This window comes from Aethalodelphis obliquidens, unplaced genomic scaffold (assembly GCF_003676395.1).
Source record: "Aethalodelphis obliquidens isolate GAN/ISIS:26980383/991018 unplaced genomic scaffold, ASM367639v1 scaffold27, whole genome shotgun sequence".
Classification (NCBI taxonomy): Eukaryota; Metazoa; Chordata; class Mammalia; order Artiodactyla; family Delphinidae; genus Aethalodelphis; species Aethalodelphis obliquidens.
In genome coordinates, this window is record NW_020837971.1 from 24,829,216 (window position 1) to 24,849,157 (window position 19,942).

Below are 19,942 nucleotides of genomic sequence, written 5' to 3' on the forward strand. Positions count from 1 at the left end.
CATCCTGTGCCTTCTCCCAAAGATTGTAGTTTCTCACATGGGGTGGAGTTAGACATGTAGATGACACTCATTTTCTCCTACTTGTGTGTGTATTAAAAAGTAAGAAGTTTTTCTTTCTTTCTTTCATTTTTTTTTTTACATCTTTATTGGAGTATAATTGCTTTACAATGGTGTGTTAGTTTCTGCTTTATAACAAAGTGAATCAGTTATACATATACGTATGTTCCCATATCTCTTCCCTCTTCAGTCTCCCTCCCACCCATCCTCCCTATCCCACCCCTCTAGGTGGTCACAAAGCACCGAGCTGATCTCCCTGTGCTATGCGGCTGCTTCCCACTAGCTATCCATTTTACATTTGGTAGTGTATATATGTCCATGCCACTCTCTCACTTTGTCACAGCTTACCCTTCCCCCTCCCCATATCCTCAAGTCCATTCTCTAGTAGGTCTGTGTCTTTATTCCCATCTTACCCCTAGGTTCTTCATGACCTTTTTTTTTCCTTAGATTCCATATATATGTGTTAGCATACAGTATTTCTTTTTCTCTTTCTGACTTATTACTTCACTCTGTATGACAGACTCTACGTCCATCCACCTCACTACAAATAACTCAGTTTCATTTCTTTTTATGGCTGAGTAATATTCCATTGTGTATATGTGCCACATCTTCTTTTATTCATCCGATGATGGACACTTAGGTTGTTTCCATCTCCTGGCTATTGTAAATAGAGCTGCAATGAACATTTTGGTACATGACACTTTTTGAATTATGGTTTTCTCAGGGTATATGCCCAGTAGTGGGATTGCTGGGTCATATGATAGTTCTATTTGTAGTTTTTTAAGGAACTTCCATACTGTTCTCCATAGTGGCTGTACCAATTCACATTCCCACCAGCAGTGCAAGAGTGTTCCCTTTTCTCCACACCCTCTCCAGCATTTATTGTTTCCATATTTTTTGATGATGGCTATTCTGACCGGTGTGAGATGATATCTCATTGTAGTTTTGATTTACATTTCTCTAATGATTAATGATGTTGAGCATCCTTTCATGTGTTTGTTGGCAATCTGAATAGCTTCTTTGGAGAAATGTCTATTTAGTTCTTCTGCCCATTTTTGGATTGGGTTGTTTGCTTTTTTGTTATTTAGCTGCATGAGCTGCTTGTAAATTTTGGAGATTAATCCTTTGTCCGTTGCTTCATTTGCAAATATTTTCTCCCATTCTGAGGGTTGTCGTTTGGTCTTGTTTATGGTTTCATTTGCTGTGCAAAAGCTTTTAAGTTTCATTAGGTCCCATGTTTTTATTTTTGTTTTACTTTCATTTCTCTAGGAGGTGGGTCAAAAAGGATCTTGCTGTGATTTATGTCATAGAGTGTTCTGCCTATGTTTTCCTCTAAGAGTTTGATAGTTTCTGGCCTTAAATTTAGGTCTTTAATCCATTTTGAGTTTACTTTTGTGTAAGGTGTTAGGGAGTGTTCTAATCTCATACTTTTACATGTACCTGTCCAGTTTTCCAAGCACCACTTATTGAAGAGGCTGTCCTTTCTCCACTGTACATTTCGGCCTCCTTTATCAACGATAAGGTGACAATATGTGCGTGGGTTTATCTCTGGGCTTTCTATCCTGTTCCGTTGATCAATATTTCTGTTTTTGTGCCAGTACCATACTGTCTTGATTACTGTAGCTTTGTAATATAGTCTGAAGTCAAGGACCCTGATTCCTCCAGCTCCGTTTTTCATTCTCAAGATTGCTTTGGCTATATGGGTTTTGTTGTGTTTCCATACAAATTGTGAAATTTTTTGTTCTAGTTTTGTGAAAAATGCCAGTGGTAGTTTGATAGGGATTGCATTGAATCTGTACATTGCTTTGGGTAGTAGAGTCACTTTCACAATGTTCATTCTTCTAATCCAAGAACATGGTATATCTCTCCATCTATTTGTATCATCTTGAATTTCTTTCATCAATGTCTTATAATTTTCTGCATACAGGTCTTTTGTCTCCTTAGGTCAGTTTATTCCTAGATATTTTATTGTTTTTGTTGCAGTGGTAAATGGGAGTGTTTTCTTGATTTCACGTTCAGATTTTTCATCATTAGTGTATAGGAATGCCAGAGATTTCTGTGCATTAATTTTGTATCCTGCTACTTTACCAAATTCAGTGATTAGCTGTAGTAGTTTTCTGGTAGCATCTTTAGGATTCTCTGTGTATAGTATCATGTCATCTGCAAACAGTGACAGCTTTACCTCTTCTTTTCTGATTTGGATTCCTTTTAATTCCTTTTATTCTCTGATTGCTGTGGCTATAACTTCCAAAACTATGTTGAATAAGAGTGGTGAGAGTGGGCAACCTTGTCTTGTTCCTGATGTTAGTGGAAATGCTTTCAGTTTTTCACCATTGAGGACGATGTTGGCTGTGGTTTTGTCATGTATGGCCTTTATTATGTTGAGCAAAGTTCCCTTTATGCCTACTTTCTGGAGGGTTTTTATCATAAATGGGTGTTGAATTTTGTCGAAAGCTTTCTATGCATCTATTGAGATGACCATATGGTTTTTCTCCTTCAATTTGTTAATATGGTGTATAACATTGATTGATTTGCGTATATTGAAAAATCCTTGCATTCCTGGAATAAACCCCACTTGATCATGGTGTATGATCCTCTTAATGTGCTACTGGATTCTGTTTGCTAGTATTTTGTTGAGGATTTTTGCATCTATGTTCATCAGTGATATTGGCCTGTAATTTTCTTTCTTTGTGACATCCTTGTCTGGTTTTGGTATCAGGGTGATGGTGGCCTGGTAGAATGAGTTTGGGAGTGTTCCTCCCTCTGCTACATTTTGGAAGAGTTTGAGAAGGATAGGTGTTAGCTCTTCTCTAAATGTTTGATAGAATTCGCCTGTAAAGCCATGTGGTCCTGGGCTTTTGTTTGTTGGAAGATTTTTAATCATAGTTGCAATTTCAGTGCTTGTGATTGGTCTGTTCGTATTTTCTATTTCTTCCTGATTCAGTCTTGGCAGCGTTGTGCATTTCTAAGAATTTGTCCATTTCTTCCAGGTTGTCCATTTTATTGGCATAGAGTTGCTTGTAGTAATCTCTCACGATCCTTTGTATTTCTGCAGTGTCAGTTGTTACTTCTCCTTTTTCATTTCTAATTCTATTGATTTGTCTTCTCCCTTTTTTTCTTGATGAGTCTGGCTAATGTTTTATCAATTTTGTTTATCTTCTCAAGGAACCAGCTTTTAGTTTTATTGATCTTTGCTATTGTTTCCTTCATTTCTTTTTCATTTATTTCTGATCTGATCTTTATGATTTCTTTCTTTCTGCTAACTTTGGGGGGTGTTTTTTGTTCTTCTTTCTCTAATTGCTTTAGTTGCAAGGTTAGGTTGTTTATTCAAGATGTTTCCTGTTTCTTAATGTAGGATTGTATTGCTATACACTTCCCTCTTAGAATTGCTTTTGCTGCATCCCATAGGTTTTGGCTCATCCTGTCTCCATTGTCATTTGTTTCTAGGTATTTTTTGATTTCTTCAGTGATCACTTCGTTATTAAGTAGTGTATTGTTTAGCCTCCGTGTGTTTGTATTTTTTACAGATCTTTTCTTGTAATTGATATCTATTCTCATAGCGTTGTGGTCGGAAAAGATACTTGATACAATTTCAATTTTCTTAAATTTACAAAGACTTGATTTGTGACCCAAGATATGATCTATCCTGGAGAATGTTCCATGAGCACTTAAGAAAAATGTGTGTTCTGTTGTTTTTGGATGGAATGTCCTATAAATATCAATTAAGTCCATCTTGTTTAATGTATCATTTAAAGCTTGTGTTTCCTTATTTATTTTCATTTTGGATGATCTGTCCATTGGTGAAAGTGGGGTGTTAAAATCCCCTACTATGATTGTGTTACTGTCGATTTCCCCTTTTTTGGCTGTTAGTATTTTTCTTATGTATTGAGGTGCTCCTATGTTGGGTGCATAAATATTTACAGTTGTTATATCTTCTTCTTGGATCGATCCCTTGATCATTATGTAGTGTCCTTCTGTGTCTCTTCTAATAGTCTTTATTTTAAAGTCTGTTTTGTCTGATATGAGAATTGTTACTCCAGCTTTGTTTTGGTTTCCATTTGCATGGAATATCTTTTTCCATCCCCTCACTTTCAGTCTGTAGGTGTCTCTAGGTCTGTCGTGTGTCTCTTGTACACAGCATATATATGGGTCTTGTTTTTGTATACATTCAGCCAGTCTGTGTCTTTTGGTGGGAGCATTTAATCCATTTACATGTAAGGTAATTATCGATATGTACGTTCCTATTCCCATTTTCTTAATTATTTTGGGTTTGTTATTGTAGGTCTTTTTCCTTCTCTTGTGTTTCTTGCCTAGAGAAGATCCTTTAGCATTTGTTGTAAATCTCGTTTGGTGGTGCTGAACTCTCAGCTTTTGCTTGTCTGTAAAGATTTTAATTTCTCCATCAAATCTGAATGAAATCCTTGCTGGGTAGAGTAATCTTGGTTGTAGGTTTTTCTCCTTCATCACTTTAAATATGTCCTGCCAGTCCCTTCTGGCTTGCAGTTTCTGCTGAAAGATCAGCTGTTAACCTTATGGGTATTCCCTTGTGTGTTATTTGTTTTTCCCTTGCTGCTTTTAATATGTTTTCTTTGTATTTACTTTTTGACAGTTTGATTAATATGTGTCTTGGTGTGTTTCTTTTTAGATTTATCCTATATGGGACTCTCTATGCTTCCTAGACTTGATTAACTATTTCCTTTCCCATATTAGGGAAGTTTTCAACTAAAATCTCTTCAAATATTTTCTCAGTCCCTTTCTTTTTCTCTTCTTCTTCTGGAACCCCTATAATTCAAATGTTGGTACGTTTAATGTTGTCCCAGAGGTCTCTGAGACTGTCCTCAGTTCTTTTCATTCTTTTTTCTTTATTCTGCTCTGCAGTAGTTATTTCCACTATTTTATCTTCCAGATCACTTATCTGTTCTTCTGCCTCAGTTATTCTGCTATTGATCCCTTCCAGAGTATTTTTTATTTCTTTTATTGTCTTGTTCATTGTTGCTTGTTTCATCTTTAGTTCTTATATGTCCTTGTTAAATGTTTCTTGCATTTTCTCCATTCTATTTCCAATATTTTGGATCATCTTTACTATCATTATTCTGCATTTTTTTTCAGGTAGACTGCCTATTTCCTCTTCCTTTGTTAGGTCTGGTGGGTTTTTATCTTGCTCCTTCATCTGCTATGTGTTTTTCTGTCCCTCATTTTGCTTATCTTACTGTGTTTGGGGTCTCCTTTTTGCAGGCTGCTGGTTCGTAGTTTCCGTTGTTTTTGGTGTCTGTCCCCAGTGGCTAAAGTTGGTTCAGTGGGTTGTGTAGGCTTCCTGGTGGAGGGGACTAGTGCCTGTGTTCTGGTGGATGAGGCTGGATCTTGTCTTTCTGGTGGGAAGGTTCACGTCTGGTGGTGTGTTTTGGGGTGTCTGTGGACTTATTATGATTTTAGGCAGCCTCTCTGCTACTGGGTGGGGTTGTGTTCCTGTCTTGCTAGTTGTTTGGCATAGGGTGTCCAGCGCTGTAGCTTGCTGGTCGTTGAGTGAAGCTGGGTGTTGTTGTTGAGATGGAGATCTCTGGGAGATTTTTGCCATTTGATATTACGTGGAGCTGGGAGGTCTCTTGTGGACCAGTGTCCTGAAGTTGGCTCTCCCACATCAGAGGCACAGCACTGACTCCCGACTGCAGCACCAAGAGCCTTTCATCCACATGGCTCAGAATAAAAGGGAGAAAAAGTAGAAAGAAAGAAGGAAAGAAGGAAGGAAGGAAGGAAGGGGACAATAAAATAAAGTAGGATAAAATAAAATAAAGTTATTAAAATAAAAAATAATTATTAAGAAAAAAATTTTTTTAAAAAGTAAATAAAAACAAAGCAAAAACAACCCCGACAGATAGAACCCTAAGACAGATGGTGAAAGCAAAGGTATACAGAGAAAATCTCACACAGAAGCATACACATACACACTCACAAAAAGAGGAAAAGGGGAAATAATAATAAATCTTGCTCTCAAAGTCCACCTCCTCAATTTGGGATGGTTTGTTGTCTATTCAGGTATTCCACAGATGCAGGGTACATCAAGTTGATTGTGGAGATTTAATCAGCTGCTCCTGAGGCTGCTGGGAGAGATTTCCCTTTCTCTTCTTTGTTTGCACAGCTCCCGGGGCTCAGCTTTGTATTTGGCCCCGCCTCTGCGTGTAGGTTGCCAGAGGGCGTCTGTTCTTCGCTCAGACAGGACGGGGTTAAAGGAGCAGCTGATTCGGGGTCTGTGGCTCACTGAGGCCGGGGAATGGGAGGGACACGATGCAGGGCGAGCATGTAGCGGCAGAGGCCGGCTTGACGTTGCACCAGCCTTAGGCGCGCCATGCATTATCCCCCGGAAGTTGTCCCTGGATCCTGGGACCCTGGCAGTGGTGGGGTGCACAGGCTACCCGGAAGGGAGGTGTGGATAGTGACCTGTGCTCGCACACAGGCTTCTTGGTGGCGGCAGCAGCAGCCTTAGCGTCTCATGCCCGTCTCGGGGGTCCGCGCTGTTAGCTGCAGTTCACTCCCCTCTCTGGAGCTCCTTTAAGCAGCGCTCTTAATTCTCTCTTTCCACACCAGGAAACAAAGAGGGAAGCAAAAGTCTCTTGTCTCTTTGGCAGATCCAGACTTTTCCCCAGACTCCCTCCGGGCTAGCCGTGGTGCACTAACCCTGTGCAGGCTGTGTTCACGCTGCTAACCCCAGTCCTCTCCCTGTTACATTATTTATAATAGCAAATCACCTGCTAATGTTGGAGGGTCTCCTGCAGAGGCAGGGGGTGGCTGTGGCTCACCGTGGGGACAAGGACATTGAGAGGAGAAGTTCTGGGAAGTACTCCTTGGCGTGAGCCCTCTCATTTTTTTTTTTAATTGTTGGAATATAGTTGCCTTACAATGTTGTGTTAGTTTCAGGTGTATGGCAGAGTGATTCAGTTATATGTGTGTGTGTGTGTGTGTGTGTGTGTGTGTGTACACACACACACACACACACACACACACATATATATTCTTTTTCTGATTCTTTTCCCATATGGGTTATTACAGAGTACTGAGTGTAGTTTCCTTGCTATACAGTAGGTCCTTGTCATTTATTTTATATATACTGGTTTATATACATTAATCCCAAACTCCTGGTTTATCCATCCCCTTCACCTATTCACTCCTGTTTTAGGGAGTGTCCTAATTTCATTCTTTTACATGTGGTTGTCCAGTTTTCCCAGCAGCACTTATCGAAGAGACTGTCTTTTCTCCATTGTATATTTTGGGATTCTTTATAAAAGATTAATTAACCACAGGTATGTGGGTTTATTTCTGGATTTTCCATCCTCTTCCATTGATCTGTATTTCTGTTTTTGTGGCAGTACCTTACTGTTTTGATGACTGTAGCTTTGTACTATAGTCTGAAGTCAGAGAGCCTGATTCCGCCAGGTCCATTTTTCTTTCTCAAGATTGCTTTGGCTATTTGGGGTCTTATTTGTTCCCATCCAAATTTTAAAATGTTTTGTTCTAGTTCTGTGAAAAATGTCATTGGTAATTTGATGGGGATTGCATTGAGTCTGTAGATTGCCTTAGGTGGTATAGTCATTTTGATTCTTCCAGTCCAGGAGCATGGTATATTTTACTGTTTGTGTCATCTCTGATTTCTTTCATCAACGTCTTATAGTTTTTGGAGTGCAGGTCTTTGCCTCCTTAGGTAGGTTTATTCCTAGGTATTTTATTCTTTTTGATGCAATGATAAATGGGATTGTTTCCTTAATTTTTCTTTCTGATCTTTCGTTGTTAATGTGTAGAAATGCAACAGATTTCTGTGTATTAAAAATCTTGTGTCCTGCAACTTTACTGAATTCATTGATGAGCTCTAGTAGTTTTCTGGTAGCATCTTTAGGATTTTCTATGTATAGAATCATGTCATATGCAAACAGTGACAGTTTTACTTTTTTTCCAGTTTGGATTCCTTTTATTTCTTTTTCTTCTCTGATTGTTCTGGCTAGGTCTTCCGAAAGTATGTTGAAAAAACGTGGCAGAAGTGGACATCCGTATCTTGTTCGTGATCTTAGAGGAAATGCTGTCAGCTTTTCACCGTTGACTATGATGTTAGCTGTGGGTTTGTCATATATGGCCATTATTATGTTAAGGTAGGTTTCCTCTGTGCCCACTTTCTGGAGAGTTTTTATCATAAATGGTGTTGAATTTTGTCAAAAGCTTTTTCTGCATCTGTTGATGCATGTTGGGATGGTCATATGGTTTCTTTATTTTTTGTTAATGTGGTATATCACACTGATTGTTTTGCGGATATTGAAAATTCTTTGCATCCCTGGGATAAATCCCACTTGGTCATAGTGTATGATCCTTTTAATGTGTTTTTGGATTCTTTTTGCTAGTATTTTGCTGAGGATTTTTGTGTCTATGTTCATCAGTGATATTGGCCTGTAATTTTCTTTTTTTGGTATCTTTGGTTTTGCTATCAGGGTAATGGTGGCCTCATAGAATGAGCTTGGGAGTGTTCCTTCCTTTGCAAATTTTTGGAAGAGTTTCAGAAGAATAGGTGTTAACTCTCCTCCTCTCTGTGTTTGATAGAACACACCTGTGGTCCTGGACTTTTGTTCATTGGAAGATTTTTAGTCACAGTTTCAAATTCAGTACTCCTGATTAGTCTGTTCATATTTTCTGTTTCTTCCTGGTTCAGTCTTGGGACATGGTACCTTTCTAAGAATTTTTCCATTTCTTCTAGGTGGTCCATTTTATTGGCGTATAGTTGCTTGTAGTAGTCTCTTATGATCCTTTGTATTTCTTTGGTGTCTGTTGTAACTTCTCCTTTTCCATTTCTAATATTATTGATTTGGATCCTCTCCCTTTTTTCCTTGATGAGTTTGGCTAAAGGTTTATCACTTTTGTTTATCTTTTCAAAGAACCAGCTTTTAGTTTCATTGATCTTTTCTACTTCCTTCATCTGTAGTTCATTTATTTGTGCTGTGATCTTTATGATTTCTTTCCTTCTACTAACTTTGGGTTTTGTTTGTTCTTTCTCTATTTGCTTGTTTTCATATCCATTCAGCCAGTCTAAGTCTTTTAATTGGAGCATTTAATCCATTTACATTCAAGGTAATTACTGGTATGTATGTTCCTATTGCCATTTTGTTAATTGTTTTGTGTTTGTTTTTGTAGGTTTTTTTCCTTCCTTTCCTCTTTTGTTCTTATGTGATTTGATGGCTGCCCTTAGTGTTGTGTTTGGATTCCTTTTTCTTTTTTGTGTGTATATGTATTGTAGATTTTTGGTTTGCAGTTCCCATGATGTTTTGATATGGCAGGCTACATATATACAAAACTGTACTCTTGTCTTCTCACGATTGCTGGTTTTCATGTCATATTTGTGTGTGGATGATTTCCTACTTTTACTGTATGCTTGCCTTTACCAGCGAGCTTTACCATTCCTCATTTTCTCGTTTCTAGTTGTGACCTTTTCTTTTTCGCCTAGAGAACTTCATTTAGCATTTGTTGCAAAGCTGGTTTGGTGATGCTGAATTCTTTTAGCTTTTGCTTGTCTGTAAAGCTTTTGATTTCTCCACTGAATCTGAACAAGAGCCTTGCTGAGTATTCTTGGTTATAGGTTTTCCTTTTCATCACTTGAAATATATTGTGCCACTCCCTTCTGGGCTGCAGAGTTTCTGGTGAGAAATAAACTGATAACCTTATGGGGATTCCCTTGTATGTTATTTGTTGCTTTTCCCTTATTGCTTTTAATATTTTTTTCTTTGTCTTTTATTTCTGTCAATCTGATTACAGTGTGTCTCAGCAAGTTCCTCCTTGGGTTTGTCTTGTATGAGACTCTGCACTTCCTGGACTTGGGTGACTATTTCCTTTCCCAGGTTAGGGAAGTTTTCAGTTATTATCTCTTCAAATACTTTCTCAGACCCTTTCTCTCTCTCTTCTCCTTCTGGGACACTTATAATGGGAATGTTGGTGTTTTTAACGTTGTCCCAGAGGTCTCTTAAATTGTCCTCATTTCTTTTCATTCTTTTTTCTTTATTCTCTTGTGCAGCAGTGATTTCCCACCATTCTGTCTCCCAGTTCACTTATCTGTTCTTCTGCCTCATTTATTCTGCTATTGGTTCCTTCTAGTGTATTTTTCATTTCAGTTATTGAATTGTTCTACTCTGTTGTTTATATTTTTTAGCTGTTTGTTAAACATTTCTTGTCTCTTCTCGGTGTGTGCCGCCATTCTTTTTCAGAGATCTTGAAACATCTTTACTGTCACTACTCTGATTTCTTTTTCAGGTAGATTGTCTATCTCCACTTAACGTAGTTGTTCTTCTGGGGTTTTATCTTGTTCCTTCATCTGGAACATATTCCTCTGCTTGTCCCATTTTGTCTAACTTTTTGTGTTTACAATCCCACAGGCTGCGGATTGTAGTTCCTCTTGCTTCTGATTTCTGCCCCCTGGTGGGTGAAGCTGGTCTAGAGGCTTGTGCAGGTTTCCTGGTGGGAGGGATTGGTGCTTGCCCACTATCAGGTGGAGCTGGGTCTTGTCCATCTGGTGCGCAGGGACTTGTGGAGGGGTGTGTTTGGAGGCGGCTGTTGACTTAAGATGACTAGGCAGCCTGTCTGCTGATGGGCGGGGCCATTCCCCCATCCTGTTGCTTGTTTGTGCTGAGGTGTCCCAGCACTGGAGCCTAAGGCTGTTGGGTGGGGCCGGGTCTTGGTGTCAAGAAGGCTGCCTCCAGGAGAGCTCACGCCGATGAGTACTCAGTGTTACCTCTGCCACCAGTGTCCTTTTCTCCACAAAAGTGAGCCACAGCCACCCCCCACTTCCTCGGGAGACCCTCCAAGACCAGCGGGTAGGTCTGGCCCAGGCTGATATGAAGTCACTGCAGTTTTCCCTGGGTCCCGGTGTGCATGAGACTATGTGTGCACCCTTCAAGGTTGGAGTCTCTGTTTCCCCAGTCCTGTGGAGCTCTTGCACTCAAGCCCCGCTGGCCTTGAAAGCCAGGTGCTCTGGGGGCTCCTCCTCCCGATGCTGGGCCCCCAGGCTGGGGAGCCTGATGTGGGGCTCAGAATTCTCCCTCCTCTGGGAGAACCTCTGCGATAATAGTTATTTTCCAGTTTGTGTGTCACCCACCCAGCTGGTGTAGGATTTGATTGTATTGTGAATGTGCCCCTCCTACCATCTCCTTGCGGCTTTTTCTTTGTCCTTGGATGTAGAATATCATTTTGGTAGGTTCCATTCTTTTTCTGTTGATGGTTTTTCAGCAGTTAGTTGTGATTTTGGTGTTTTCATGAGAGGAGGTAAGGAGGTGAGCTCAAGTCCTACTCCACTATCTTGTCTCCAACCCCACCCACTTTTCCTACTTTACTCTCTTTGGTACTTACAGAACTATATTAGCAAATATTAGCTTTTCGTGCATCATCAACTTTCTTGTCCCATACAAGGTGGTAAGGGACTAGGAATCAGTTCAGCAAGCAGTGGATGAGGGGTGGTTGAGCGGATTGGCTCAGGAATCAGAGTCCTGTGCTGTGGAGCTCACGGTGGTGGGCAGGCTGTGGGAGGGAAGCTCCAGCAGGGAGCGAGGCAGAGGCCCTGGGGACGGTGCTCGCTCTGTGAAGGCCATTTTAGTCACTCGTGTGTTCCAAAGTAGATCTAGTAAGGCTCCTGCCACTTTTAGAATTAAAATTCGTTACTACAAGTTTGCTTATTAGAGACACGTTGTAGCTTACCATTGTGAGGGAATTTTACTTCATAGTGATGGGCATGCTTCTGGAGCAAAGTGAAATCCATGTGAATAAAGCTTTGACAACAGTTGTATGAAATGACTTATTTTGGTGTTCCTCATTTTGTTTATTTTAGTAAGTAACAAAGAGGGTCTTTGATACCTTCCCAGAGATGAAAGGATGTTTTCTTCCCATTCATTCCACTTTATAATGAGAGGCCTTGCTTTAGGTGTATATGGTCTTTTTTTTGGGGGGGGGCGTTTATTTGGCCATGCCATGAGGTATGCGAGATCTTAGTTCCCCTACCGGGGATTGAACATGGGCCCTCAGCAGTGAAAGTGCAGAGTCCTAACCACTGGACCACTTGGGAAGTCCTGTATATGTTTCTAAGAGAAACTGTTTTCTTTGACCTTAAGAAGGAGATTGGGTCATATTTCAGGTCCCTATAATCAAAGATTCCCTTTACATTAGCGTAGTATTTTTGTGGGGCTGTGACTCTTGTGGGATCTTAGTTCCCTGACCAGGGATTGAACCCTGGCCCTCAGCAGTGAAAGCATGGAGTCCTAACCACTGGACTGCCAGGGAATTCCTCTTCCTTAAAAGAGTCAGTACTTAATAAATGTTTGTTTAGTGAGTGATTGCATTTATATCATGCAGTATTTCTCTAGGCTGCTAAAGTGAGTGGTCATGTAAATCATTTATTTAAATGATTTATTGATAAACAGTCATCGTACGATCTCTGGGTTCCCTGTTCCACTTGAAGATAATTGTATCTTAAAATATTCTGTCATTTTAGCTTCTGAAAATGCTTCTCAAGATAGAAACTCAGAGCAAATGGCTGAAGTGCACATAGACATTAGGAAGCTCCTACAGTTCCTTGCTGGACAACAAGTAAATCCTACAAAGGCCACATGCAGTAAGTTTGCATTTTGATTCGTTTTTCACACTTCAAGTACTTTCATCAACTGTAGTCTTAAGCGTTGTGTGCAGTTTCGTAAATGCAGGAAACAGCTCGGTCACTGGTGGACTCCAGTTTTCTGGGGTAGTCGGGTATTTGGGTTTTCCCGGCCAATGGGTGTGGGCTGCTTTGCCTGGCATCATGTGTGAGTCTGCACCTGGAGAGAAGCTGCATGTGGGCAGGGACGTCCAGCCCAGTCTTGCTGTGTTCCTCTAACCTTACGTATGTGGAGTCTCTGATACCGCTGGGCTTGGATTTAAGTTTCCATCTCAAAGCATTTCTTTCCTTCCTGTGTCTGAGCCTGACTTGTTGCAGTAGTCCAGTATCTTGCCATCTGTGCTTCCTCTTGACTCCTGACTTTTAACAGTGGTTGGCTCTGCTGCCCGCCTCTGGGGAGCTCTCCCCGCCGCCCTCAGTCTCCACCACCACCTCTGTGTGTGCAGCATGTCTTCTGAAGTGTCCTTCTGCTGGTCCCCTGTGTCCCTTCCCAACCTCCCATTCTCTTGGGACTGGTCTCTCAGCAGCCTGGGCATGTGCTCTTTGTTTGCCTTTCTCCTGCTGCCTGGCTCGTTCTAGCTTCAGCCAGCTTTCCTCAGGTGTGGCCTTCCCCATGGCTCCCCCTGCAGCTCCTGCCCTCGGTGGTATGGCCCTGGCAGCTGGGCTGCTTTCATGCTGCGGCCACTTCTCTTCCTCTTGTCTGGCTTCTCTTTTTGGTCTTGAGCCCCATGCCTAGGTGCTCACCTTAGGCTGCATGGTGCCTGCCCTTGCAGGCTGCCTTCTGCTCTCTAACAAGGTCCTGCATGCTTGGCTCTTCTCAGCACACTCAGGGCACCTGCTGATGGGAAGCTGCTTTTTTCCTGGAAGGATGGTGACTTGGGTACATGTGGCTTCTGGGAAGTCTGCCCTGTGGGTTTTTCCTTGGAGACCTTGGCCTGTTCCTCGGCAGCAGGTGAGCCAGCCTGGGCCAGGCCCCTGGTTTGGCATTGGCTGGGCCAGTTGAGACCAGTCACCTTGGGAGGGCCTGGGTGCTCCAGGAGAGGCTTGGGGGAGAAACTGCTACAGTGTTCAGGGTTGAAAGTGTGTGTACGGAATGGGTCTCGATGGTAATGGATTTCCTCTCTGCCTAGATATTGTGAAGAACAAGATTGTTCATTTTGACCTGCTCCATGAAGACGTCTCCCTGCAGTATTTCATCCCAGCGTTGTCGTAACCCCACCTATGGGATCGGGGAGCTCAGGGACTTTGGTCTGGACCTGAAGAGGCCGTAGGGCGATGTGTTCTAAGTCATTTGTCTCTGTCCCAACAGCAGTGAAATCCTATGTATTTTTACTTTTTTTCCCCTTCTATAATATTTTAACTAGAAATTGAATTAATGAATTAATGAAACACAGTTGGATAAACATTTCTTCATATTATTTCTTTATTATGTCTGCTTTGTTTTGCCTTTAAGACGTTGAAAACAAAAGTTAAAATTTATTTATTCATACTTTAAACTTTCTTATTAAAGTTGTAAAAATCCTCCTGTGTTTCAAATTGGTGTAGTAATCAAAACTGGCAAAGATAATGTTTGCTGAGCCTGGCACTTTTCCCCAAGGCACTGTCTCCAGCTCAGCATGTCACTGTGGGAACAGACCTGGGGCACTTAAGTTTCCGTGTGCTTGGAGCTCAAGAAGGTGAGGACGGCCCTCCTGCCACCTCTGTCCCACAGAGCGGACCCCGCAGAGCATCTTGGGGTCGGGCTGCACTTGGTGCAGCCTTGTCATGACGCCCATGGACACTGGAGTTGGCCCCTGTGGTGCCGTGAGGTGGTCCCGCTGCCCCAGCTCCCAGTGTCTCCCTGAGGCCGGTGTGGTCTCAGTTGTCATCTCACAGTTCTTTCTTCCACAGTGCATTGAGTCTGCCATTCTGGAAAGGGGAGAAGCAAACGAGACTTCGGTCAGGGTCAGTAGTCAGTGAGGACCCACATTTGTGTTTGGACGTCACAGCTGGTGCAGGTCCTGGCAGGCCTGCATTCTTCTCCTCCCAAAGGCATCCTGCATCATAATTCCTGTCATGATTGAGTTGCGCTTGTCCTGTGTGGGTGGACATCATAAACACCATCTCAGCATCACACTGCAGAACTGAGAAATGAGGCAGTTGCTTAGGATAAGAGGAAGAAATGGAACATCAGCAAAATTGAAAAATTATTTTATGTGTTTTTCCTATTGTTTGGTAAAAACCAGTGTATTTGGATGACTTCCAGTGCTCACTAATGTTAGTTCCAATGGGATGTAATATTCTGTTAAGCTAACACTTTAAAATCAGAATCAGGATATTATTTGAATTTTGAAGCCTCTCTCCTGTCTGTGGCTTATAGCAAACTAATTCCAGTTGCGGTGATAAAATTTAAAACTCATTACGTACAATGAAGCAACACTTGAAAGTAGTTTTATAAAACGTAGATTTCTGTTAAAATGTGGTAGCGACTCACCAATCTGGAAAACTCGCTATTTCTGATTGTTTAAATGATGATTTATAACGTATAATGAAGATAATCTAGGACTCTTTAGCGTAAGTTAATAATAACGGAGCACATCTCCTCATCTGCATTACACAACATGCCTTCAAGTTTTGTCTCTCAAGAATTTAACATGCATCCTTTGGCCTCCCACTGTCCGGGGTCAGATATGGTGGTCCTGAGGAGGACGCGTGGGCAGGACCTGTCCCAATCAGAGCAGTATGGACCCTGAGGAGCTCGAGTGACCTGCCCTGCGCCACACCGCTGGTGGCAGGGGTGGGATTCGAACACAGGGATTCTGATTTCCCTTTCCCTCGCTTCTGCTACGTGACCAGAATAGAGAATAATACGTTTCAGAGTTAACAGTAACCAACCATTTTGGGAATCTGGAAAGAACGTCTTAGTTTTTTTTTTGTTTGTTTTTAACATCTTTATTGGAGTATAATGGCTTTACATTGTTGTGTTAGTTTCTGCTGTATAACAAAGTGAATCAGCTATACATATACATATATCCCTATATCCCCTCATTCTTGTGTCTCCCTCCCACCCTCCCTATCCCACCCCTCTAGGTGGTCACAAAGCACTGAGCTGATCTCCCTGTGCTATGCGGCTGCTTCCCACTAGCTATCTGTTTTACGTTTGGTAGTGTATATATGTCCATGCCACTCTCTCACTTTGTCCCAGCTTACCCTTCCCCCTCCCCGTGTCCTGAAGTCCATGCTCTAGTAGGTGTGTGTCTTTATTCCCATCTTGCCCCTAGGTTCTTCATGACCATTTTTCTTTCTTTTTTTTCTTAGATTCCACATATATGTGTTAGCATATGATATTTGTTTTTCTCTTTCTGAATTACTTCACTCTGTATGACAGACTCTAGGTCCATCCACCTCACTACAAATAACTCAATTTCGTTTCTTTTTATGGCTGAGTAATATTCCATTGTATATATGTGCCACATCTTCTTTATCCATTCATCTGTTGATGGACACTTAGGTAGTTTCCATGTCCTGGCCATTGTAAATAGAGCTGCAATGAACATTTTGGTACATGACTCTTTTTGAATTATAGTTTTCTCAGGGTATATGCCCAATAGTGGGATTGCTGGGTCGTATGGTAGTTCTATTTTTAGTTTTTTAAGGAACCTCCATACTGTTCTCTATAGTGGCGGCACCAATTTACATTCCCACCAACAGTGCAAGAGGGTTCCCTTTTCTCCACACCCTCTTCAGCATTTATTGTTTCTAGATTTTTTGATGATGGCCATTCTGACTGGTGTGAGGTGACACCTCATTGTAGCTTTGATTTGCATTTCTCTAATGATTAGTGATGTTGAGCATCCTTTCATGTGTTTGTTGGCAATCTGTTTATCTTCTTTGGAGAAATGTCCATTTAGGTCAGCTGCCCATTTTTGGATTGGGTTGTTTGTTTTTTTGATATTGAGCTGCATGAGCCGCTTGTATATTTTGGAGATTAATCCTTTGTCCGTTGTTCATTTGCACATATTTTCTTCCATTTTGAGGGTTGTCTTTTTGTCTTGTTTATGGTTGCCTTTGCTGGGCAAAAGCTTTTAAGTTTCATTAGGTCCCATTTGTTTATTTTTGTTTTTATTTCCATTTCTCTAGGAGGTGGGTCAAAAAGGATCTTGCTGTGATTTATGTCATAGAGTGAAGAATGTCTTAGTTTTAAATCTGCTATGATAAAGTAAGTTTACGTGCAATTTTTTTTTTTTTTGCGGTACGTGGGCCTCTCACTGCTGTGGCCTCTCCCGTTGCGGAGCACAGGCTCCGGACGCACAGGCTCAACGGCCATGGCTCACGGGCCCAGCCTATCCGCGGCATGTGGAATCCTCCCAGACTGGGGCACGAACCCGTGTCCCCTGCATCGGCAAGCGGACTCTCAACCACTGCGCCACCAGGGAAGCCCTACATGCAATTTTTAAAATGTCATAAAACCAGATATAATTTCCCTCAGCTCTGCATAGTGTTCATTTAGGGAGACCTGATTTGGACTGTTTTATGGATGGCTTAGGTTTTCTCTGCATGGACGTGGCCGAAGGGGGCCTTCCTTGGAGTGGCAAAGCCGGGTCTCCTTCTGACTGTCAGCAAGTCTGGCAGCTCAGTGTCTGCCTCAGCCGTTGCTCCCGCAGAGCTGCTCAGAGCTGCTGAGTGAGGGTGGCCCTTCCTCCCATGGGGGAGGTAGCAGACGTGGCGACCTGGGGAGACAATGGTGCTGCTGTACAGAACAAGTATCCCAGGGCAGAATATCACTAGGTCAGGAAATAGCAGTTTAGTCCGTTTAGAAGAAAGAATATAATTTGAGAAATTAACTTATTTCAAGACTGACATCTCCCGATGTTGAGGTCTCTTCTTAACCTGCTCTCTGGGTTTTAGAGACATGCTTTGGCTGGCTGCGATTGTGGAAGGAGCTGCTGTGTGGAGGGCTGTCCTGGGTGGTCCTGCTCAGGCCCACGTTGCTTTGGGCACATGTCTGGGCTAAGTTTGGGGGCCATCCTGTATTGGGTCCGGGATGTCTAAGAATCCAAGCACCTCATCCACCTACATGCGGGGCCCACCTGCCCACCGTGATCCCCAGGGCCTGGTGGAGGCGGCCTGGAATGTGGCCTCAGCATCAGTCCTGCGCTGGAATTCTGGCTCTGCCCCAGGAGCGGGAGGTGTTTGATGGCTTCGTGTCCTTGGCGGATGCTGTCCGATGAGCAAGAGCGTCGTTTTGAAGAGATGCGGTTGTGTCCCTTTATGTGGATTCTAGTGGGGGTTCGAAAGGAAGCTTGGGCGTTTCTGTGTTTTTACAGCTTCTTCTCAGTGCAGGGGGTAAGAACCACCTGTTGTGAGGTGATCAGGGAGATACGTCGTCCCCTCAGACACTGCTATGGGAGTGTGACTTGATAGCACTTTTTTTGGAGTCCAGTTTGGCATTTACTATATATGGAAAGCCTTAAAATGGTATGTACTGTTTGATTAAATACTCATTAAATACTCCTTATAGGAATTTACATACATATTCAAAGGTGTTTTTTATACTCTTATACTGAAAAAAACATGAAATAGGTGATTGGTTAAACAGTCTCTATTTCATACTGTGAAAGTAATGTTACAGGGACTTCCCTGGTGGTCCAATGGTTAAGACTCTGCACGTCCAATGCTGGGGACATAGGCTTGATGCACGGTCGGGAACTAAGATCCCACATGCCACGCAGTGTGACCAAAAAAATAAAAGTAATGTTACAGAAAAAAATATACTGATATGGCAAAATGTTTATGACTTAAAGTTACAAAAGCAGACCAGGCATTAGTGTGTACCATCTGATCCCAGTTTGAAGAATACTAATGTACATGTGTATGTATGAGAAAAAGATTGGGGAGATAGGCACCAGTATTTAAACTTGGTTATTTCTGGATGTTTTATTTCAATTTTTGTAAATTAAGTATTTTCTAAAACCTTTATAATTTGCTTTGTTGGAACATATGTATATGTATAACTGATTCACTTTGTTATAAAGCAGAAACTAACACACCATTGTAAAGCAATTATACCCCAATAAAGATGTTAAAAAAAAAAAAACAACAACAAAAGGTAGCATTAGTAATAGCAGCAATAAAAGACTCAAATTTTTACTGAAAAAAAAAATTTGCTTTGTGACAAAAACATTTTTAAGGGACTGAGTAATAATATTTATTATTTGAATGCAGTGCATAATCAACTGGCAGTTACAGTTTCCTTAATATTGGACTTTAGACTTAATTTTCATGGCACGTCCTTATTCACAAGTAGAAAACTAAACTTGTTTGTCATGTTGAAATTACCACAGGTTTGAAATACTGAGTCTGGATCAATATGGTAAGATCGCTTCACAGAATAATCTCTTATCGTGGGCCCATCACGCATGAGGCTGAGTCAGTGTATGTAAGAAAGTCTTTGTAAGACAGTTCAAGTTCCAGGCCAGGGGATTTGGGGAGAAGTTCCAGGCCAGGGGATTTGGGGAGACAGACTCCTGATGACATGAAAGAAGATCCCAGGGATAGCAGGGGAATAGGAGCCGCCCTGCTGAGAGCCAGGACTCGCCGTTGTCGCTGTCCCCGGAGTGAGCCGTGTTCTGACCATGCTCAGCGCAGAGGGAGCCCTGTGTCCACAGCCCGGACCTGGGGGAGACGCCGGCCCTTCCCGGCATCCGCATCCTGGGCTTACTAGAGAACAGCCTCTGGAGTAGTGACTGACGCGCTCCCCCCGGTGGCGTGTAGAGGAAGTGCAGCTCTCGGCACTTTTCTAAACTGGGAATCTGGTCAGAACACGAGAAACGGTACTGTTCCTGACAGTCTGCTGCTGCCCAGCCCTGTGTTTTAAACGGCTTCAACATTTAGGCGCTTGGAAAGCACCTAGGAGCCTTCCTTAGGGAGGGAAACCTTCCTTAGGGTGAGGAACCCCAGGTCAGGCTTTCTGGGTGGAAGAGAAGCCAAGGAGCAGACAGTGACACCCCGACTGGGCCTGGGGCTCCCTCGTGAGCTGTGCTCTCTTCTGTTCCTTCCTCCTTGCTTGAGTAAACCCGGCAGAGGGGCAGGAGGAGGCGGGGTGCAGGGCCTCACTCACCTCACCAAGGGGGCCGAGCCCCTTCTATGCAGGCTTCCGCAGCATCCCTGCCTCAGGGCTTCACCGTTTCTGCAGCAAGCAGACCTCCCAAATCAAGAACATCATGCTCAGCGTGATGTGGGGTG

General features: G+C 42.3%; 1 protein-coding gene across 2 annotated transcripts in view; it reads left to right on the forward strand.

Annotated features, from left to right (window-relative positions):
* The window catches only part of HUS1 (HUS1 checkpoint clamp component), a 29,804-nt gene extending 15,564 nt beyond the window's left edge, over positions 1-14,240 (forward strand). The window contains exons 7-8 of one of the 2 annotated variants that reach the window (XR_003436626.1): positions 8,049-8,192; positions 12,560-12,669. Coding sequence is in view for 1 of the 2 variants with exons in the window: in XM_027124163.1 (XP_026979964.1) it covers positions 12,560-12,679; positions 13,849-13,931 (203 nt within the window). In the remaining variant the exon portion in view is untranslated. Of the gene's footprint in view, positions 1-8,048; positions 8,193-12,559; positions 12,680-13,848 lie in introns of those variants that run through there. The other variant, XM_027124163.1, reaches the window with a different exon arrangement.
* The last annotated feature ends 5,702 nt before the right edge of the window (positions 14,241-19,942 follow it).